This window comes from Hyperoodon ampullatus (genome assembly GCF_949752795.1).
Source record: "Hyperoodon ampullatus genome assembly, chromosome: 5".
NCBI classification, from domain to species: domain Eukaryota; kingdom Metazoa; phylum Chordata; class Mammalia; order Artiodactyla; family Ziphiidae; genus Hyperoodon; species Hyperoodon ampullatus.
The window spans coordinates 127,856,865-127,880,157 of NC_136918.1; the positions used below are offsets into that span (position 1 = coordinate 127,856,865).

Here is a 23,293-nt window from a genome sequence, read left to right on the forward strand (position 1 = left end):
CAGGGGAGCTAAACCAGAGTGCCCAGCGCTGCCAGGGAAGAGGCCGCGCCTTCATCAGACAAACGCCTCCTTTGATGCACAGGAGGGGAGTGCTCGTGCCTCCCCACCACCAGCCACTGCCCTTTCCAGACGCACACCCCACTCTCCGCGTATTTCTCCCCAAGGACTTCACAACCGAGCACAGAATCAGCAAGCCGCGGAGGTGATGGGAAGTGGGGGAGAAGTAGAGGGGTCCCGAGGCGCCGCCAGAGCCCCCTCCGGGACAGACGCGCAGCGCGGGGAAGGGAGTCAGGCGGCAGCCTCGGTGGCGCACAGACCAGCGCGGCTCAGCCCACCGCGCCCCGGGCTGGCGAGGGCGGGGTGTCGCGGCTTTTGTTCCCGGGGACCTTCGCCCTCACCGGGAGAATCGGAGGGTGCGAGCGAACGCCCACAATGTCCTGGCTTGGGGAAGGTGAGAGGTGGCTGCGGGTGTCCGACCCCTCCCATCTCTCTCAACTTAACACAAAAGGGAGACACAGAAATGTACAAAGTTTGCCTGCGGAGGGTGTTGCGCGACCCTGCATGTTGGGGTCGCACTCGGGCGGCAGCCCCGAGCAGCCGCGAAGAGGAAGGAGGAGGAAGGAGGTCGGGCCGAGAAGGGGTGGTGGGGATGCGAAGAGAAGGTGAAACGGGGAGGAAAAGGCAAAGGGAAGCGGGGGGTGGGGGGTGCCCAGCTTCCCGAGCTGTCCCGACTCCTCCTCGCCAGGGCTCGAGAGAAAGGGAAGGACAGCGATTAAGTGCCGGGGACAGGATCCAGGGACGCTGCGTTTTCGGTTTTCCCCACGTGCTCCCTCCCCCTATCTCTCATCTGGACGTGTCTCGCCTGCCCCCCGGCCCCCGAGGCAGGGACTGAGTCAGGGTCCGAGCTCAGGACAGCCTCCTACTCTTCTCGTCCCCGACAGGCGCGGACCCAGGGGCCCGACGCCTCGTCCGCTCCCTCTCCGCTGGCCGGAGCGCGCGTCCCCAGGGCAGGGCTGGGCCGGAGGCGGGGATGCGCAGGGCGCCCGCAAGCGCGGGTGCTGGGCGCGGAGGGGAGAGGGGTCCCCTCGACTGCCCCCCGGATTCTCTGGATTAAAGACTCAGAGGGAGCGGGTCCCCTCCTCCCCCCCCCCCGCACCCCACCCCATTCCGAGGCGCGGCACCCACCTCCAACGCCCGAGCAGTCCAGGCGGCCAGCAGGACCAGTGCCAAACCGGGCAGCATCGCGACCCTGCGCGGGGCACCGAGTGCGCTGCTGTGCGAGTGGGATCCGCCGCGCCCTTGCTCTGCCGGTGTCGCCGCCGCCGCCGCCGTCTCCTGTGGCCCCGCGCTCGCGCTGCTCAGGGTGCTCTCTCCTACCGCTGCCGAGGAAACTGACGGAGCAGCAGCGCGGCGGCGGGGCTCTGAGCCCGGCGAGTCAGCTGATCCGGCCCAGCCCGCTCGTCACCCGAGAGAGACCCCTAGCGGAGCCGCCGGGGAGCTGCGCCCGCTCGGCCGGGAGGGGCCCGCGCCCCCGGCGCCCACAGGTGCGGCGACCCCGGCTCCCCCGGTTCCCCGAGCGCCTCCCTGGCCGCCGGCCGCCTGAGCCCCGCGAGCAGTAGGAGGGAGAGTCTGGGGCCAGGAGAAAGACGGCGGAGGATCAGGGAAAGGTGAGTCCTAGGACGTCTGGGATGCAGAAAAGTCGAGAGCGCTCTGCGCGGTTACCCGTGAGCTTGACTCATCCGACCCCGCAGGCCTCTCAGGGGTATCGTATAAAGGGCTGCTCCTGGGGTGCGTTTTTATCCGCATTTCGCTTTTTGTCTCGGTTTGAAGAGGTGGGGGAGGCGTTTCTGGAAGAGAATGAGAACAAGACAAGCTTAAAGGAAATAGGATTTCTTTGCTTGTAAAGGGAGCAAAAGCCTCATTTTTTTCCAGTCAAAAGCAACCACGAGTAACCTGGAATTTCTATCTTTAGACCGAAGCGAAGGAGAGAGGCGCCGGACCTGGAGAAGAAGCAGCGACCTATTTACTTCTCCTTGAAAGAAGGGTTTTTTTTTAAAAAAAACAAAAACTTTTTTTGGTTTATTTTTTGTTTGTTTTTGTTTTGAGAAGGGGACGGTCATCTGAGTTTTTGTTGTTGTTGTTGTTTTTAATCAGGCCGGGATGTAACATCATCTGAGATGTGGGTGAAGTGAAAGTTAGGAGGGGAAGGGTCTGGAAAGATGATTCCCATTAGACCCCCATACCTCAGAACTTCTGACCTCAAACTCTGTCCTTGTTCATCCTCGTGTCTGTCCTAAATTACAGAAATCAGCCTTCTGGGAAGCCACTTTCTCCTAGGTTAAACACAAGCCATCCAATGCCAGGTTAGTATCCAGTGAGTCTAGAATGGGCTAGAACTGCCCAGATACCTCTGCTCTTGACCTGAAGGAGCATCAGCCACCAAGGCACAGTCCAGAGTGGGGCTGGTGGGAAGGAAGGAAGCCATGGACTTCAGATGTGGGATCTTGGCTCAGCCAGGAGGATGCCGGCTTCTTTCCCAAGAAATCAGTATTTCTCTGCCAGCTCCCCTAGGTGTTGTCTTCTGTCTTTACTTACCAGGCATCCAAGCCTGACTCGTGGATTACTTTTTCCCCTGAATGACCTCTGACTATCCTCAACAAATAATGACAAATATTTGTTACCGCGAGTCATTTGTTTACATACTTTATGTCATTCACTTCCCATGAACATCAATGAGGCCCTTACTGTTATTATTCCCATTTATAAGTTAGGAAGCTGACACTAAGGATCTCCTCCCTAATCTGACAGCAAGTAAGTAACAAAAAGTTGGGACTGCAGGAGAGAAAAGCCCCAGTGACAGCAAAACCCAGCTGCTTCCAAACACGTTTACCCACCACTACAATTCTGTGTGTCCCAGGTTTATAGGAGCAATTGAAGGCATCTGAATGCAAATAGGAGTATGACTCAAAGATGTGGAGGGAACAGGATCAGCTCCAAAATTTGCAGGTTACAGTGCAAAATGAAAAGGTGGGACCTTTTGTTCCAAAATTAAGAATTTTAAGATGGCAACAGCAGAATGTTCAGCCAAGCACAGGGCCCTCCTGAGCACGGGACCCTGTGTGACCCAACAGACTGCATGCCCATGGAACCAGGCCTGGGAGGGAGGAAGCAATTTTTAAGACTAAGAGAATTTCACTGAGCACAAAATTCAAAAATATAGAGGTGAGGTTATAACTATGAAAATACGGGTCCTTAGATTTGGCATTTTCCCTTCCCACTGTTGAAACACGCCCACCTCACCCATCCCTGGAAAAGATGTTCCCTAGGGGAAGATGACTAGCTGCTGACTGTGTCAGAATGAATGGACGTTCTTTACTTTTTCTCCCATTTCATCACCACTCAGAGATCCTGATGGCTTTTACTTCTCAGCCACTGTCTCTGTTCTGCGCTTTATGCTCTCTCCTGCCCTGAGGTATCTTCAGGAACCTCTGAGCAGTAAATACAAGAACATCTCTAGTTAGAACTCTAAACGCTGGGACAGGGACTGACCACCCATTGGCTGGAATCTTCACCACATTCCCAGCCTGGCCTCAAATGCCTCAGCTTGGGAGACATTCAGTAGCTCTTCCAACAATGCATCCTGTCTTTGGGCTGCTCTGGTCACTAGAAAGTTCTTACCCCACTTAAAGCCCACTTCCCTTTCCTTTAACCTGCCACTTAGATGTCCTTGTTGCACCTCTGTGACCAAGCCAAGCCAGTCTTTTCTGCACCACAGATCGTCACATAAATAAAACCAGCAGTTTTCCTGCTGCTTCTGCCTCAGCATCCTGTCTCCACTTCCCTCAACAGGTGTGTGGATGGCACAATGGCACCTGTTTCTGGTTCCTTCTACACTCCTCTAAATGTGTTCCGGTTTGTGTCTTTTCACAGTATTCCAAGGGTGCTGTGGCCACTGCAGCATGGAGGAGCCTGTTGCCCACCTCAGCCTGTGGGTGAGTGTTGCGTTGGGCTGGGTGGACTCAGATTGGTCACATTTACTCCCAAATCTCCCGTCTATTTTATGCAGAGTGCTCTGAGTTGCATCTCTGTCATCTTGTGTTTAAGGTGTTATCTGTGCCCTGCAAATATCACCGAAAGCAATCTTTTTGTTATTAAGGTATAGTAGATGTGCAATATTATATGTTTCAGGTGTACAGTATAGTGATTCATAATTTGTAAAGGTGGTTATACTCCATTTATAGTTATTATAAAATATTGGCTGTATTCCCTGTGTTGTACAATATATCCCTGTAGCTTATTTATTTTTATCTAGTAGTTTGTTCTTCTTAATCCCCTGCCCCATCTTGCCCCTCCCTCTTTCCCTCTCCCCACTGGTAACCACAAGTTTGTTCTCTTTATCTGCTAGTCTGTTTCTTTTTTGTTACATTCACTGGTTTGTTTTACTTTTTAGATTCCACATATGGGTGATATCATGCAGTATTTGTCTTTCTCTGACTGACTTATTTCACTTAGCATAATATCCTTCAAGTCCATCCATGTTGTTGCAAATGGCAAAATTTCTTTCTTTTTTATGGCTGAGTAATATTCCATTGTGTCTATATACCACATCTTCTTTATCCATTCATCTGTTGATGGACACTTAGGTGGCTTCCATATCTTGGCAATTGTAAATAATGCTTCTATGAACGTTAGGGTGTGTGTATCTTTTTGAATTAGTGTTTTCAGTTTTTTTGGATATATACTCAGGTGTGGAATTGCTGGGTCATATGGTAGTTCTATTTTTAGTTTTTTGTGAAACCTCCATAGTACTGTTCTCCACAGTGGCTGCACCAATTTACATTCCCACCAACAGTGTACAGGGTTCCCTTTTCTCCACATCCTTGCCAACACTTGTTATTTGTATTCTTTTTGATGGTAATCATTCTGACAGGTGTGAGGTAATATCTCATTGTGGTTTTAATTTGCATTTCTCTGTTAATTCACGATGTTGAACATCTTTTCTTGTGCCTTTTGGCCATCTGCATGTCTTCTTTGGAAATGTGTCTGTTCAGGTCTTCTGCCCATTTTTTAATCAGATCATTTTTTTTTTTTGATGTAGAGTTGTATGAACTATTTATATATTTTGGATATTAACCCCTTATTGCTCATATCATTCGCAAATACTTTCTCCCATTCTGTGGGTGTGTGTCTTTTTGTTTTGTCAGTGGTTTCCTTTGCTGTGCAAAAGCCTTAAATTTAATTAGGTCCCATTGTTCATCTTTGCTTTTATTTCCTTCGCTTTAGGAGACAGATCCGAAAAAATATCGCTACAATTTATGTCAAAGAGTGTTCTGCCTATGTTTTCTTCTAGGAGTTTTGCAGTTTCCACCAAAAGCAGTCTTAATCTGAGCCAGAAGATGGGCCCTGTATTAGTCTTCTAGGGTTACCATAACAAAGTATCACAGTCTGGGTGGCTTAAACAACAGAAAATTATTTTTTTGTACTTCTGGAAGTGAGAAGTCCATGGTCAAAGTGCCCATAAGGTTGATTTCCTCTGGGGCCTCTCTCCTTTGCTTGTAAATGGTCACATTCTCCCTGTGTCTTCACATGCTCTTCTCTCTCTGTATATCTGTGTGTTAAATTCCCTCTTCTTTATTTTATTTTATTTCATTTCATTTCATTTTATTTATTTATTTTTATTAGTTTCTGCTTTATAACAAAGTGAATCAGTCATACATATACATCTGTTCCCACATCCCTTCCCTCATGCATCTCCCTCCCTCCCACCCTCCCTATCCCACCCCTCCAGGCTGTCACAAAGCACCGAGCTGATCTCCCTGTGCTATGCGGCTGCTTCCCACTATCTATCTACTTTACGTTTGGTAGTGTATATATGTCCATGCCTCTCTCTCACTTTGGCACAGCTTACCCTTTCCCCTCCCCATATCCTCAAGTCCATTCTCTAGTAGGTCTGTGTCTTTATTCCTGTTTTACCCCTAGGTTCTTCATGACATTTTTTTTTCTTAAATTCCATATATATGTGTTAGCATACCATATTTGTCTTTCTCTTTCTGACTTATTTCACTCTGTATGACAGACTCTAGGTCTATCCTCCTCATTACAAATAGCTCAATTTTGTTTCTTTTTATGGCTGAGTAATATTCCATTGTATATATGTGCCACATCTTCTTTATCCATTCATCCGATGATGGATACTTAGGTTGTTTCCATCTCTGGACTATTGTGAATAGAGCTGCCATGAACATTTTGGTACATGTCTCTTTTTGAATTATGGTTTTCTCAGGGTATATGCCTAGTAGTGGGATTGCTGGGTCATATAGTCGTTCTATTTGTAGTTTTTTAAGGAACCTCCATACTGTTCTCCATAGTGGCTGTACCAATTCACATTCCCACCAGCAGTGCAAGAGTGTTCCCTTTTCTCCACACCCTCTCCAGGATTTATTGTTTCTAGATGTTTTGGTGATGGCCATTCTGACTGGTGTGAGATGATATCTCATTGTTGTTTTGATTTGCATTTCTCGAATGATTAATGATGTTGAGCATTCTTTCATGTGTTTGTTGGCAGTCTGTATATCTTCTTTGGAGAAATGTCTGTTTAGGTCTTCTGCCCATTTTTGGATTGGGTTGTTTGTTTTTTTGCTATTGAGTTGCATGAGCTGCTTATAAATTTTGGAGATTACTCCTTTGTCAGTTGCTTCATTTGCAAATATTTTCTCCCGTTCTGAGGGTTGTCTTTTGGTCTTGTTTATGGTTTCCTTTGCTGTTCAAAAGCTTTGAAGTTTCATTAGGTCCCATTTGTTTATTTTTGTTTTTATTTCCATTTCTCTAGGAGGTGGGTCCAAAAGGATCTTGCTGTGATTTATGTCATAGAGTGTTCTGCCTATGTTTTCCTCTAAGAGTTTGATAGTTTCTGGCCTTACATTTAGGTCTTTAATCCATTTTGAGCTTATTTTTGTGTATGGTGTTAGGCAGTGATCTGATCTCATACTTTTACATGTCCCTGTCCAGTTTTCCCAGCACCACTTATTGAAAAGGCTGTACTTTCTCCACTGTATATTCCTGCCTCCTTTATCAAAGATAAGTTGGCCATATGTGCGTGGGTTTATCTCTGGGCTTTCTATCCTGATCCACTGATCTATCTTTCTGTTTTTATGCCAGTACCACACTGTCTTAATTACTGTAGCTTTGTAGTATAGTCTGAAGTCAGGGAGCCTGATTCCTCCAGCTCCGTTTTTCGTTCTCAAGATTGCTTTGGCTATTCGGGGTCTTTTGTTTCTCCAAACAAATTTTGAAATTTTTTGTTCTAGTTCTGTGAAAAATGCCAGTGGTAGTTTGATAGGGATTGCATTGAATCTGTAGATTGCTTTGGGTAGTAGAGTCATTTTCACAATATTGATTCTTCCAATCCAGGAGCATGGTATATCTCTCCATCTATTTGTATCATCTTTAATTTCTTTCATCAGTGTCTTATAATTTTCTGCATACAGGTGTTTTGTCTCCTTAGGTAGGTTTATTCCTAGATATTTTATTTTTTTTGTTGCAATGGTAAATGGGAGTGTTTTCTTGATTTCACTTTCAGATTTTTCATCATTAGTGTACAGGAATGCCAGAGATTTCTGTGCATTAATTTTGTATCCTGCTACTTTACCAAATTCATTGATTAGCTCTAGTAGTTTTTCGGTAGCATGTTTAGGATTCTCTATGTATAGTATCATGTCATCTGCAAACAGTGACAGCTTTACTTCTTCTTTTCCAATTTGGATTCCTTTTATTTCCTTTTCTTCTCCAATTGCTGTGGCTAAAACTTCCAAAACTAGGTTGAATAAGAGTGGTGAAAGTGGGCAGCCTTGTCTTGTTCCTGATCTTAGTGGAAATGGTTTCAGTTTTTCACCATTGAGGACAATGTTGGCTGTGGGTTTGTCATATATGGCCTTTATTATGTTGAGGAAAGTTCCCTCTATGCCTACTTTCTGCAGGGTTTTTATCATAAATGGGTGTTGAATTTTGTCGAAAGCTTTCTCTGTATCTATTGAGAAGATCATATGGTTTTTCTCCTTCAACTTGTTAATATGGTGTATCACATTGATTGATTTGCGTATATTGAAGAATCCTTGCATTCCTGGAATAAACCCCACTTGATCATGGTGTATGATCCTTTTAATGTGCTGTTGGATTCTGTTTGCTAGTATTTTGTTGAGGATTTTTGCATCTATGTTCATCAGTGATATTGGCCTGTAGTTTTCTTTCTTTGTGACATCCTTGCCTGGTTTTGGTATCAAGGTGAGGTGGCCTTGTAGAATGACCTTGGGAGTGTTCCACCCTCTGCTATATTTTGGAAGAGTTTGAGAAGGATAGGTCTTCGCTCTTCTCTAAATGTTTGATAGAATTCACCTGTGAAGCCATGTGGTCCTGGGCTTTTGTTTGTTGGAAGATTTTTAATCACAGTTTCAATTTCAGTCCTTGTGATTGGTCTATTCATATTTTCTATTTCTTCCTGATTCAGTCTAGGCAGGTTGTGCATTTCTAAGAATTTGTCCATTTCTTCCAGGTTGGACATTTTATTGGCATAGAGTTGCTTGTAGTAATCTCTCATGATCTTTTGTATTTCTGCAGTGTCAGTTGTTACTTCTCCTTTTTCATTTTTAATTCTATTGATTTGAGTCTTCTCCCTTTTTTTCATGATGAGTCTGGATAATGGTTTATCAATTTTGTTTATCTTCTCAAAGAACCAGTTTTTAGTTTTATTGATCTTTGCTATCGTTTCCTTCATTTCTTTTTCATTTCTTTGTGATCTGATCTTTATGATTTCTTTCCTTCTGCTAACTTTGGGGGATTTTTGTTCTTCTTTCTCTAATTGCTTTAGGTGCAGGGTGAGGTTGTTTATTCGAGATGTTTCCTGTTTCTTAAGGTGGGATTGTATTGCTATAAACTTCTCCCTTAGAACTGCTTTTGCTGCGTCCCATAGGTTTTGGGTCGTCGTGTCTCTATTGTCTTTTGTTTCTAGGTATTGTTTTATTTCCTCTTTGATTTCTTCAGTGATCACTTCGTTATTAAGTAGTGTATTGTTTAGCCTCCATGTGTTTGTATTTTTTACAGATCTTTTCCTGTAATTGATGTCTAGCCTCATAGCATTGTAGTCAGAAAAGATACTTGATACAATTTCAATTTTCCTAAATTCACCAAGGCTTGATTTGTGACCCAAGATATGATCTATCCTGGAGAATGTTCCATGAGCACTTGAGAAAAATGTGCATTCTGTTGTTTTTGGATGGAATGTCCTATAAATATCAATTAAGTCCATCGTGTTTAATGTATCATTTAAAGGTTGTGTTTCCTTATTTATTTTCATTTTGGATGATCTGTCCATTGGTGAAAGTGGGGTGTTGAAGTCCCCTACTATGATTGTGTTACTGTCGATTTCCACTTTTATGGCTGTTAGTATTTGCCTTATGTATTGAGGTGCTCCTATGTTGGGTGCATAAATATTTACAATTGTTATATCTTCTTCTTGGATCGATCCCTTGATCATTATGTAGTGTCCTTCTTTGTCTCTTCTAATAGTCTTTATTTTAAAGTCTATTTTGTCTGATATAAGAATTGCTACTCCAGCTTTCTTTTGACTTCCATTTGCATGGAATATCTTTTTCTATCCCCTTACTTTCAATCTGTATGTGTCTCTAGGTCTGAAGTGGGGCTCTTGTAGACAGCATATATATGGTCTTGTTTTTGTATTCATTCAGCCAATCTGTGTCTTTTGGTGGGAACATTTAGTCCATTTACATTTAAGGTAATTATTGATATATATGTCCCTATTCCCATTTCCTTAATTGTTTTGCGTTTGTTATTTTATGTATTTTCCTTCTGTTGTGTTTCTTGCCTAGAGAAGTTCCTTTAGCATTTGTTGTAAAGCTGGTTTGGTGGTGCTGAACTCTCTCAGCTTTTGCTTGTCTGTAAAGCTTTTAATTTCTCCATCAAATCTGAATGAGATCCTTGCTTGGTAGAGTAATCTTGGTTGCAGGATTTTCTCCTTCATCACTTTAAATATGTCCTGCCACTCCCTTCTGGCTTGTAGAGTTTCTGCTTAGAGATCAGCTGTTAACCTGATGGGTATTCCCTTTTGTGTTATTTGTTGTTTTTCCCTTGCTGCTTTTAATATGTTTTCTTTGTGTTTATTTTTTGACAGTTTGATTAATATGTGTCTTGGCATATTTCTCCTTGGATTTATTCTGTATGGGACTCTCTGTGCCTCCTGGACTTGATTCACTATTTCCTTTCCCATATTAGGGAAGTTTTCAACTATAATCTCTTCAAATATTTTCTCAGTCCCTTTCTTTTTCTCTTTTTCTTCTGGAACCCCTATAATTTGAATGTTGGTTCATTTAATGTTGTCCCAGAGGTCCCTGAGGCTGCCCTCAGTTCTTTTCATTCTTTTTTCTTTATTCTGCTCTGCAGCAGTTGTTTCCACTATTTTACCTTCCACGTCACTTATCCATTCTTCTGCCTCAGTTATTCTGCTATTGATCCCATCTAGAGTATTTTTCATTTCATTTTTTGTGTTTTTAATCATTGCTTGATTCATCTTTAGTTCTTCTAGGTCCTTGTTAACTGTTTCTTGCACTTTGTCTATTCTGTTTCCAAGATTTTGGATTATCTTTACTATCATTATTCTGAATTCTTTTTCAGGTAGACTGCCTATTTCCTCTTCATTTGTTAGGTCTGGTGGGTTTTTATCTTGCTCCTTCGCCTGCTGTGTGTTTTTCTGTCTTCTCATTTTGCTTATCGTACTGAGTTTGGGGTCTCCTTTTAGCAGGCTAAAGGTTCGTAGTTCCCGTTGTTTTTGGTGTCTGTCCCCAGTGGCTAATGTTGTTTCAGTGGGTTGTGTAGGCTTCCTGTTGGAGGGGACTAGTGCCTGTGTTCTGGTGGATGAGGCTCGATCTTGTCTTTCTGCTGGACAGGTTCACATTTGGTGTTGTGTTTTGGGGTGTCTGTGGCCTTATTATGTTTTTAGGCAGCCTCTCTGCTAATGAGTGGGGTTGTGTTCCTGTCTTACCAGTTGCTTGGCATAGGGTGACCGGCACTGTAGCTTGCTCATCGTTGAGTGAAGTTGGGTGCTGGTGTTGAGATGGGGATCTCTGGGAGATTTTCGCCGCTTGATATTATGTGGAGCTGGGAGGTCTCTTGTGGACCAGTGTCCTGAAGTTGGCTCTCCCACCTCAGAGGCACAGCTCTGACTTCTGGCTGCAGCACCAAGAGCCTTTCATCCACCCGGCTCAGAATAAAAGGGAAAAAAAGTAGAAAGAAAGAATTAGTAGAAGAAAGAAAGAAAGGAAGAAAGAAAGAAAGAAAAAAAAAAAAGAAGGGAGAGAGGGAGGGAGGGAGGAAAGAAAGGAAGAAAGAAAGAAAGAAAGCAGGGAGAGGGAGGGAGGGAGGGAGGAAGGAGGGAAGGTAGGAAAAAGAGAAAGAGAGAAGATAACGTAAAATAGAATAAAGTATGATAAAATATAATAGCGTTATTAAAATAAAAAAAGTAATTATTGGGTTTCCCTGGTGGCGCAGTGGTTGAGATTCCGCCTGCCGATGCAGGGGACACGGGTTCGTGCCCCGTTCTGGGAAGATCCCACATGCTGCGGAGCAGCTGGGCCCGTGAGCAATGGCTGCTGAGCCTGCACGTCCGGAGCCTGTGCTCCGCAACGGGAGAGGCCACAACAGTGAGAGGCCCGCTTACCGCAAAAACAAAACAAACAAACAAACAAAAAAAAGTAATTATTAAAAAAATTTTTTAAAACAAACAAACAAAACAAAACAAAAAACCGGACGGATAGAACCCTGGGACAAATGGTGGAAGCAAAGCTATACAGACAAAATCTCACACAGAAGCATACACATACACATTCACAAAAAGAGAACAAGGGGAAAAAAATCGTAAATCTTGCTCTCAAAGTCCACCTCCTCAATTTGGGATGATTCGTTGCCTATTCATGTATTCCACAGATGCAGGGTACATCAAGTTGATTGTGGAGCTTTAATCCGCTGCTTCTGAGGCTGCTGGGAGAGATTTCCCTTTCTCTTCTTTGTTCTCACGGCTCCAGGGTCTCAGCTTTGGATTTGGCCCTGCCTCTGTGTGTAGGTCGCTGGAGGGCGTCTGTTCTTCGCTCAGACAGGACGGGGTTAAAGGAGCAGCTGCTTCGGGGGCTCTGGCTCACTCAGGCCGGGGGGAGGGAGGGGTACGGAGTGCGGGGCGAGCCTGCGGCGGCAGAGGCCGGCGTAACGTTGCACCAGCCCGAGGCGCGCAGTGCACTCTCCCGGGGAGGCCGTCCCTGAATCCCGGGACCCCGGCAGTGGCGGGCTGCACAGGCTCCCCAGAAGGGGGGCGTGGACAGTGACCTGCGCTCGCACACAGGCCTCTTGGCGGCGGCAGCAGCAGCCCCAGCGTCCCACGCCCGTCTCCGGGGTCCGCACGTTTAGCCGCGGCTCGCGCCCGTCTCTGGAGCTCCTTTAAGCAGCGCTCTTAATCCCCTCTCCTCGCGCACCAGGAAACAAAGAGGGAAGAAAAAGTCTCTTGCCTCTTCGGCAGCTCCAGACATTTTCCCGGACTCGCTCCCGGCTAGCCGTGGTGCACTAACCGCTTCAGGCTGTGTTTACGCTGCCAACCCCAGTCCTCTCCCTAAGCTCTGACTGAAACCTGAAACCCGAGCCTCAGCTCCCAGCCCCAACCAACCCGGCGGGTGAGCAGACAAGCCTCTCAGGCTGGTGAGTGCCGGTCGGCACCGATCCTCTGTGCGGGAATCTCTCCGCTTTGCCCTCCACACCCCTGTTGCTGTGCTCTCCTCCGCTACTCCGAAGCTTCCCCCCTCCGCCACCCACCGTCTCCACCCGCGAAGGGGCTTCCTAGTGTGTGGAAACCTTCCCTCCTTCACGGCTCCCTCCCACTGGTGCAGGTCCCGTCCATATCCTATTGTCTCTGTTTATTCTTTTTTTCTTTTGACCTACCCAGGTACGTGGGGAGTTTCTTGCCTTTTGGGGGGTCTGAGGTCTTCTGTCAGCGTTCAGTAGGTGTTCTGTAGGAGTTGTTCCACGTGTAGATGAATTTCTGATGTATCTGTGGGGAGGAAGGTGATCTCCGCGTCTTACTCTTCCGCTATCTTCCCCCAGCCGGCTAATTCCCTCTTGTAAGGATACCAGTCATATTGGATTAGGGCCCACCCTAAAGACCTCATTTTAACTTAATTACCTCTTTAGAGACCCTATCTCCAATTATAGTCATTTTCTGAGGTACTGGGGGTTAGGACTTCAATATATGAATTTGGGGCAGGGGGAGGGGCACACAATTCATTCTGTACCAGGTGCTCATTTAGAGCAGCTGGGACTTGTTCTATAATCCTGTCACTAATCTTTGACATTTATTACCAATGCTCAGTGGTTCTTCTGCCCTTTTCAGTTGGAAGATCATTCAGCTCAACAGGAAAAAGTAGAAATTTAGGGGACTTCCCTTGTGGTCTAGTGGTTAAGACTCTGTGCTTCTAATGCAGGGGGCACGGGTTTGATCCCTGGTTGGGGAACTAAGATCCCGCATGCTACTGCAGCTCAACCAAAAAAAAAAAAAAAAAATTGAGGAATTCTGCTTTTTCTCCCTCCCATGCTGCACCATGATACCCAGCAGCTACCTTAACCAAGATCATCTGGTTCTGAAAGTACATAAAATGTTCTTTTACATGTTTCCTTAGATATTGTTATCAAAGCCTAAGCTTATAATGACAATTAAAATCTATATTAGTTTGCCAGAGCTACCTTAACAAAATACCATGGAATGGGTGGCTTAAGCAACATAAATTTCTTTTCTCACAGTTCCAGAAGGTAGAAGTCCATCGAGGTGCTTTCAGGGTTGGATTCTGAGGCCTCTCTCCGTGGCTTACTTATGGCCACTCTCCTGCTGTGTCCCCACTGGGTTTTTCCTCTATGCCCACACATGCTTGGTGTCTCTTTCTATATGTCCTAGTAACCTCTTCTTATAAGGACATTGGTCAGATTGGATTAGGGTTCCACTCAAATGACCTGATTTTAAGTTAAGTATCCCTTTAAAGCCCTGTCCCTCATTTAGTCACGTTCTAAGGTACTGGGAACTAGGATTCAACCTATGAATTTGGGGGGAACACAATTCAGCCCACGTCAGAACCCCTAACATTATCCTCACTTTTAAGCTACTCTCCTATCTGTTCTTTGTTTTTTTTGTTTTTGTTTTTGTTTTTTTTTTGCAGTACACGGGCCTCTCACTGTTGTGGCCTCTCCCATTGCGGAGCACAGGCTCTGGACGCGCAGGCTCAGCGGCCATGGCTCACGGGCCTAGCCGCTCCACGGCATGTGGGATCTTCCCGGACTGGGGCACGAACCCATGTCCCCCGCATCGGCAGGCAGACTCCCAACCACTGCGCCACCAGGGAAGCCCTCTCCTATCTGTTCTTGAGAGTGGATTCCTGCCACCTTTTATTCACGTCCGTTTGAAACCAACCTGCTTCCTAGGTAACCAGAGTGGTTTCTTTAGCTGCATCCTGGTTGAATATTTGGATAACTTGGTCACTCCGGACTTCCAATAGTCTTATAAATCATGGTACCTTCTAGAGAGGTGCTGCCTTGCTGAGTATTAGCTGTGATGGCAGATACTGGGACATATTTGAGTTTCACATGCTTCACAACGTGTCTTCCCTTCTAGAAATTCTTGCCGATTCCTCTCTGTGGACGGACCAGAAGTGGATCTTGAGTTGCGTTCTCTCTCATCTCTTTTTACCTCCTCTGAGATGGACGGAATTATATATTTCTTTATCTTGACTACAGCCTTCAATATCCACAGACGTCTAAACTGTACATGGCATTCAAGCTTTTCATGATAAAATTCTTTCTCACAATAATGGGTACAGTTTTTTACATAATAAGATTTTCTTTCTTTGTAATGAACAGACATAAAGAAAATTTTAAATGAATAATTAACCCTTAACATACCTGTATTTAACTGCACGTAGCTGACATACCTTCACCTATACAGAAGATGCAACATTTTATTTGCCCTGTTTCTTAAGTTACTGCTTCATTCATGGATCTTTACTTCACTAATGCACCTGTGAAGTGTTCATATATCTTCAAACCATATAACAGTTTAAAAATTAGTCCTCTGCAATCACTACACAAAAGTACTTCAGAGACAGCCTTCAGATTCAAATAAGAGATAGTTTAGAAATAAGTGTATTTCAGTAGTAACTCTATGGAACAATAATATTAAATGTTTAACCAGAGACCACTATTGGCAGCTGGTTTACATAACTTGTTTGAAGAATGCTGGTAATTCCAAGGTTGCCGCAAGGACTCATTTAAAAGAATATTCCTATATTTTATGGACTAACAAGGAATAACAAGAGTAGAGAAAAAAGTAGACCATACATGCCAATCCCAGAGGTAAGAAGTGAGAAAATCAATCCAGTAGCAGGGAGATTTAATGGAGACCATACAGGCATTACACCGGTTTGCTTCTTTAGAGAACTTTAGTAATAGAGTGGCAGTATGCGATGGTGTAAAGGACTCAGGCTTTGAGAAACCTTGACTACTACATCTCAGTTTTGGATATAGTTGTGGAACCTAATGTATCCCCTCATCAGGTTGTGTGACAAACTGAGAAGGTGGCCAGCACAGTGCTTAGTTTATCATTGAAGTCAGTTCTCTTTTCTTTTTTTTTTTTTTTTGCGGTACGTGGGCGTCTCAGTGTTGTGGCCTCTCCTATTGTGCAGCACAGGCTCCGGACGCGCGGGCTTAGTGGCCATGGCTCACGGGCCTAGCCTCTCTGTGGCATGTGGGATCTTCCCGGACCGGGGCACGAACCCATGTCCCCTGCATCGGCAGGTGGACTCTCAATCACTGCGCCACCGGGGAAGACCAGTTCTCTTTTCTTGAGAGAGCAGGAGTTCACCTGAGTGACTGGGACAGTCCTGACTTTGACCTTGCATTGATCTTGCCAGGGGCTGTCAGTGAGTGCAGAGACGCTCAACCCAGTGTTACTTAGGTGGATCCCCAAGTAATGTGTTGCTAATAAAAGTTCCATATTTGTGAGTGATTTACTTTTTTGACACAGAAATGAGAGCAGACTCAAGGCTACTCTTTTATCAGCCCGTTCATTTGTATTCCAATAATGTAGGCTTAGGCAATATGCTAAGAATTAGGAAAAACCTTTACCACTCCCAAGGGCATGTGCCAGGTACGTGAAAGACAGGCATCCTGTCTGCAGGTGGCACAGTGCTTGGAAAGGCTGCTTGCCAGAGGTGCTGAGAGGACTACATGGAGCTGGCCACCTCCTGCAGGATGGAGGACCGCATCATGTGATCAAGAAAAGTCACTCCTCAGAGCAGCCACTGGAAGTCACAGCTCTCAGTAGGATTGCTGTGGCCTGTGTCTCTCAACATTGGTGACAAACGTTGAGGCTGAGGGCTGTTATGCTCCAAGGCAACTAGACCTCTTTGTCTCAATACATCATGCCTAGTGATTGTCCTTCATGGTTTCCTTTTTAAAGAGAGAGAAGTTCTAGAGTCTTTGATGAGTTAAGGCTGTAGCCAGAGAAGTGTTACCTAAACCAAAAATGATTGAGAAGTTTCCAGGCAGATAAAACTTGAGTATTCCTGAACACATTTTCTAAATAAACAATATCCTGAATAACAAAACAAACACACAAACCGGGCTTCCCTGGTGGCACAGTGGTTGAGAATCTGCCTGCTAATGCAGGGGACACGGGTTCGAGCCCCAGTCTGGGAAGATTCCACATGCCGCGGAGCAACTAGGCCTGTGAGCCACAACTACTGAGCCTGCGCATCTGGAGCCTGTGCTCCGCAACAAGAGAGGCTGCGACAGTGAGAGACCCGTGCACTGCAATGAAGATTGGCCCCCGCTTGCCACAACCAGAGAAAGCCCACGCACAGAAATTAAGACCCAACACAGCAAAAATAAATAAATTAATTAATTAACTGCAAAAAAAAAAAACCCACTAACCAACTACCAAATAAATAAAAGCTGCACAGTCATTTTTCCCTAAGTAAACACCCCAAGTTTGCTATATCCAACTTTGCTATATCCCTCAATTAATATTTTCTGTCCTATGTGTAATTTATTCCAGTTAAACTGGAATAAATAAAACTCCTAGGAATGAAAGTGTTTAGTATTGGTGGATCAATCAAAATTTTTTACACTTCCACTGTGGGCGGAGTAAAAAACTGATACATTCACTCCCCTTAAAGAGCTTATGTTTATGTGAGAAAAATATCTGGGGAAATAAAAGCCATAGTGAATGGTGACTGTAGTTAACAATACTGTACTGTGTATTTGAAAGTTGCTGCGAGAGTAGATCTTAAAAGTTCTCATCACAAGAAAAAAAATGTAACTATGGTGGTGAGGGATATTCACTTATTGTGATCATTTCACAATATATCCATATATCAGATCATTCTTATACACTGAAAACTAATACAATATGTCAATTATCTCAATAAAAAAATTTTTTTTAAATAGTGAAAAACATACATCAGTAAGTACAACTTGAGTGTATATATATGAATCATAGACCTGTAGTATTGGAAAGGGTTAATCTGGGACATCAGGAAGAGGTTTTATTTTTTTTTGCAGGGGATTTGATATCACCATAAAAAGGGAAGAAAAAGGGGCAAGAAGGAAAATGTTTAAAGGAAGGGTTATGTGAATACATCAAGAGTGTTCCTGCTTGGGACTGTTAAGTGGGAGTTAGCTGCAGGGAGGTGTTCATATTTGGGGAGCTGGGGAACTTCGGTCAGATGGACTGGGCTTCGGTAGGCTGCTTGCTGCTCACTACAGGTTTCCTCATCAATCGGACATATTCTAACATTTCTAAAGAAAGGTCTGTCAGTGGGGAAGTTGTAGGGTAATTTGGAGGATGAAAACGTTGGAATTGGGAAGTGTGAGAAGGGAATGCCAGATGTTCCAGGTGTGACCATAACAAGTGTGTGAGGACATCGTGGTAGGACACTTTGTGACTGATAAGGCGTCAGGATTACTGTGTGCCAAGCTGGGGACTTTACACGCAGGATCTCAGGGAATACTTGTCAGTTGTGTTGGGGTGACCCTCCATGTCACAAATGAGGAAGTGAGAGAGGTTCAATCAGCCAAAAAGGGATGGAAGAGGGAGACACCTGCTCTGTCTTACCTGGACATCACTGATGATGGTTTTTTTTTTTTTTTTAATGAGGAAAATAATAAATTAGATTCTTTGTGTGTTTGTTTGTATTTAGGGGTCAGAAGTACATACAGTGAGAAGTACCTGATGTGTGACAAATAAAAACAAGGGAAGGCAAGTGAGAGATGAACACTGGAGACGTGACTGTGGTTGTTGTCTGTGATAATTGATGATTTATCGCCAGCCGATGAGCTGTTGATGATTCAGATGAAGTTAAAAAAAAAAAGAAGATATGGGGCTTCCCTGGTGGCGCAGTGGTTGAGAGTCCGCCTGCCGATGCAGGGGACACAGGTTCGTGCCCCGGTCCGGGAAGATCCCACATGCCGTGAAGCGGCTGGGCCCGTGAGCCATGGCCGCTGAGCCTGTGCATCCGGAGCCTGTGCTCCGCAGCGGGAGAGGCCACAACAGTGAGAGGCCGGCCTACCGCAAAAAAAAAAAAAAAAAAAAACGTTTTTGTGTTTACTTATAAGAACCAAATAGTCACTTGGAGGTTTACTGTTTGTGAGATGAACCCTAGACACCCCTGTAAATACAGTGTGAGAAAGAAGTGAGCTATATTTCTATCTCAAGATTATTTTCCAATACAGGAATGCATTGGAATATTCCTTTCTGAAAAATGAAAAGTAGTATCACCAAGCACTGTTTCCAAACTGTGTACCGTGTAACCCTAGTACAGCAGCATATGTTACTATTTGTTGTGTTCACACAGGAAAAGAGTCTGTAATCAAATAAGTTTGAGAAATAAGCAGTTAAATAAAATGAAGCAAATACCTTTTCTTTAGAATGCCTACAACCGTTTACAATGCTGCTTTACATTTTGAATTTTAAGGAGGGTATTTCCTAATGCTGAATCCCCCCCCAACCCTGCCCGCTCTGCTTTTGTTTTTTTTGCTGCGTGGACTCCTGGTACCAGTGTTGCACAAAGCAAGCTTTAGGGAACTCTGCTTTGAAGGCATTCTAATAGGCTCTTGGATTTTTTTTTTTTATTTATACCCTTGCAGAAATAAAGGTTTATAGTGTACATTTTCACCAAAGCAAATGAGTTCTTTCCCCTGAAAGGTGTTTCCACTCATGACCTTGAAGATAAATTAATAAAGGAAAAAAAAAAAGTAGAAATATTAGGCTGACAGACGTTTTAAAGTAGGGCATAACAGGTGCCATAAAAAGCATTCTGAAAGTTTAAAGTAGGAGTTAAAATGTGTGTTATATGGAAGATACCGGATTAGAGTCTTTGAATATTTATAATACAAATGTGCAAGTATATGACCAGCTTCTTCCCAGTTTGGGAGAGAAATGGGACAGAATCCAATTCACGTGTGGGACTGCTTCTCTGTAAATTTTCTTACGTGAAAAGGAGGAAGTATTGCTAACTTTACAAAGATAAGGCTCAGGATAAGACTTGAGTTGACTGCACTGCATTTAATCTTTCGGGATAGGGGCTCTTAAGAAGTGTCTAGGACCTCTCTGCAGATGGGTGAAGAGTTCCAGGAAGGAACGTTGAAGGAAACAGCTACTGGATTAATTTTAAGAAGGTTTTGCTGAAATTTCTCATAAAGTATACATGGAAAGCAAAGGCATAAGGAGATACAGAACTCTCTGAGTCAAAAAAATAAATCTGAACTTCCATAGTTTTTCTCTGTTAGTCTTTACTGAAAAAATCATTTACCATTAATGGTGCCAGGGGGCCCTGTCAGCCCTCATTATTGTACCAAAAAGAAGAATAAGGAAAAGGCTTAGGGATCCCAGTCTGAAAAGGAATGTTGTCATTTCTGTTTTTCAACTCTCAGTAAAGACAGGTTCTGTTATCTAAACCTCACGGGACCAAGGGTCCAAATAATCCACCTTGTTCTGGTGAGTTTGTGAAGCCTGGGAAGAAATACTGATGAAATAAAAAGGGAAACCAGGCAGGTCTGCTTTCTTTCACAGAGGAAGAGTAAAAATAAGATGGAAATAAACAGGGACAATGGTGAAAACACAGGTCTTGGTCTCAGATCATTCTAAAGTTGGAACATCTACCCTGGATTAAATCTTGGAGAATATAAAATTTGGTACTAATTTTGGGCCTACATAAGAAAACAGGTCACAGATTTGCTTAAAGTCCATTGTACCATTTCAATCCCAACTACGTGGAAGCTACTGGGAATTTTTTTAAAAAATCAGATTTGGTCAACAACGCTTGGTACTTTTCCACCGAAATCTCTAAACAGCCCCCAAAACCATATGCAGGCTGTGCCTAGCAGAAGGTAGACCAAGATGTCAGAAACAGAGCTGGAATAACTAAAGTCTTTACTGCTGCCTTATTAGTCTCAGTTCAACACCTGGGAAACATCCACAAGAGATGTTTTTCAGTCAAGATGAAGCAGCTCAGGCAAGCACAGCAATGCGCATTCACTCACAGGCTTACTTTTGTTTGGAACTAGTCTTCAGTGATAATCGTTTCATGTATGATTGATTCTCCAGGAGCCACAGCACAGCACACCCCAGTGCTTTATTAGTCCCTTGGGAGTGAGAAGCAGTTTTCTGTATAAGTAGCAGTTTCATCCCTATTTTTCAAGCTTGGAGCTCCCTCACCTTTCACACCCTTGAAGAGAAGATGTTGGATGACTGGCCCAGAGGAACTTGTTCTCTCATTTCTGAATTACTCTGGTAAGAAAGAATTTGATTTAACATGATTTTCCTTCAAAGCAAATGTGCCAGGGTGCCTCATCCCCATCCCATGATACCCTGTGACCGTCTTTCATCACAACTCTCTTCCAGTTTCTAAGATTTGAAAAAGAACCTAGAATTACAGTGTTTAGAACAGAAGGGACGTAGTACTCATCTAGGCCAAGGCTTTATTTATTTATTTATTCATTTTTTTATGCCAATTATACTTTTATTTTTTTAATTTTTATTTTAAATATTGGACTATAGTCTGTTTACACAGTTGTGTTAGTTTCAGGTGTACAGCACAGTGATTCAGTTATACATATACATATATCTATTCTTTTTCAAATTCTTTTCCCATTTAGGTTATTACAGGATACTGAGCAGAGTTCCCTGTGCTATACAGCAGGTCCTTGTTAGTTATCGATTTTAAATATAGTAGTGTGTATATGTCGGTCCCAAACTCCTAATTTGTACCTCCCCCCACCTTTCCCCTTTGGTAACCATAAGTTTGTTTTCTATGTCTGTGGGTGTATTTCTGTTTTGTAAATAAGTTCATTGGTATCATTTTTTTAGATTCCCCATATAAGAGGTATCATATGGTATTTGTCTTTCTCTGTCTGACTTACTTCACTTAGTATGATAATCTCCAGGTCCATCCATGTTGCTGCACATGGCATTATTTCGTTCTTTTTAATGGCTGAGTAATATTCCATTGTGTATATGTACCCAAGCCTTCAATTTAGTGAGGACTTACCAGTGACCCAGAGAAGTGAAGTATCTTGCCTACAGTCGTGTGACAATTTATTGGCAAAGCTTGGCCCTCGTCTCCCTGATTTCCCGTTCTCATTTTATCTTGTGATACTTCCCAGACCTGGCAATCTCACCAGACCCAAGTCATGAAAACAGTCGGGCACTGAGACCAGCCATACTTTGTGAAGTGGTGACGTTTTTCCTCATCTAAAGTTGATTTATCTTTCTAGAATCTTGGAGTTAGAACCCAACTTAAAAATCACCTGTTTGATCCACTCGTGAACGCAGGTATCTTGCCTGCGATATTCTTGAGGTAATTACTTGGTTTCTGCTTCCTTATTTTCTATGATTGGGAGCCATCTTCTGGAAGCATAAACATTTCACTGGAATTTTTTGTTGTTGTTATATTGAGCTAAAATTTACCTTCTCTTCAGTTCTATCTGTTGCTCCCCACTTGGCCAAGTGGAGGAATGCTAAACGCAAAGAGTGAGTTTGGGGTCATCCACAGGACAGTCCTTCAGAAGTTTTAGGTCATTTATCCACAGTGTTCCCTTAGGCCTCTCTTCTCTTTTCTAATCAAAGCATTTGATTTTCTGAACAGTGGTTTATAGGATATTATTTCCAGATCCCTCATGATGCTGAACTTTGGAGGTATTCCTTTCTGCAAATGAATATATTTTATTTATTGATTCATTCATCAAATATTTAATGAGTACCTATTAAGTGGAGGGAGACCAAAGAAAAATAAGCAGGTAAATAAGAAAATATATAGTGTGGTAAATAATGATACAGGCTATGGAGACAAATTAAGCAGAATCAAGGGGAGATGGAGAATCTGTGTGTAGTTAGGAGGTCTGAGGCTTGGTATAGGAATAACCTCACTGATAAGGTGACATTCATGTGCACATACAAAGGAATTGAGAGAAGAGCAGGGCTTGCAACTGTTTTGGGGCAAGAGGATTCAAACATGAAGAACAGCCCCTAAAGCAGGAATAAGCCTGACTGTTGGAAGAGCAGCAGGATGACTCTTGAGGCCCTAGTGTAGGGAATGAGGGAGGATAGTGGTAGGAGGTGAGGTCACAGAGGTTGCTACAGGCTGAATTGTGTCCCTACTCCCTAAAAATTCATATTATGAAGTCCTGGCCCCCAGTACCTCTGAATATGACTGTATATGGAGATAGGGTCTTTAATAAAGAGGTAATTAAGTTAAAATGAAGTTTTTAGGGTGGGTCCTAGTTCTATATGACTGATACCTTTATATAAAGAGGAGGTTAGGACACAGACGCACACAAATGGAAGACCACGTGAGGACACGAGGAGAAGGTGGCCATCTAGGAATCAAGGAGACAGGCCTCACAAGAAACCAACCCTGGGGACACTTTGATCTTGGACTTCTAGCCTCCAGAACTGTGAGAAAATAAATTTCTGTTGTTTAAGCCACCCAGTCTGTGGTGCTTTGTTATGGCAGCCCTAGCAGACTAATACAGAGGTGAAAATGGCCAGATGATGTAGGACCTTGAAAGCCATTGTAAGTACTTTGAGTGCAATAGCAGCCAATTTGAGGCTTTGCAGAGAGTAAGAGTGTGATTTGTGTCCTTTAAAGGGATCACTCTGGCTTCTGTATTGAAAGTTGTCTATAGTGAGGCAAAGGCAGAGGAA

At 43.7% G+C, this 23,293-nt stretch overlaps 1 protein-coding gene across 9 annotated transcripts in view; it reads right to left on the minus strand.

Moving 5' to 3' along the window:
* APP (amyloid beta precursor protein) overlaps positions 1–1,242 on the minus strand; it is a gene marked incomplete at both ends in the record, with an annotated part of 277,334 nt that extends 276,092 nt beyond the window's left edge. For all 9 annotated transcript variants that reach the window (XM_079705528.1, XM_079705524.1, XM_079705527.1 and 6 more), the window contains one exon: positions 1,186–1,242. In XM_079705528.1, coding sequence (XP_079561654.1) covers positions 1,186–1,242 — 57 coding nt within the window. The remainder of the gene's footprint in view (positions 1–1,185) is intronic.
* Between the last annotated feature and the right edge of the window lie 22,051 nt (positions 1,243–23,293).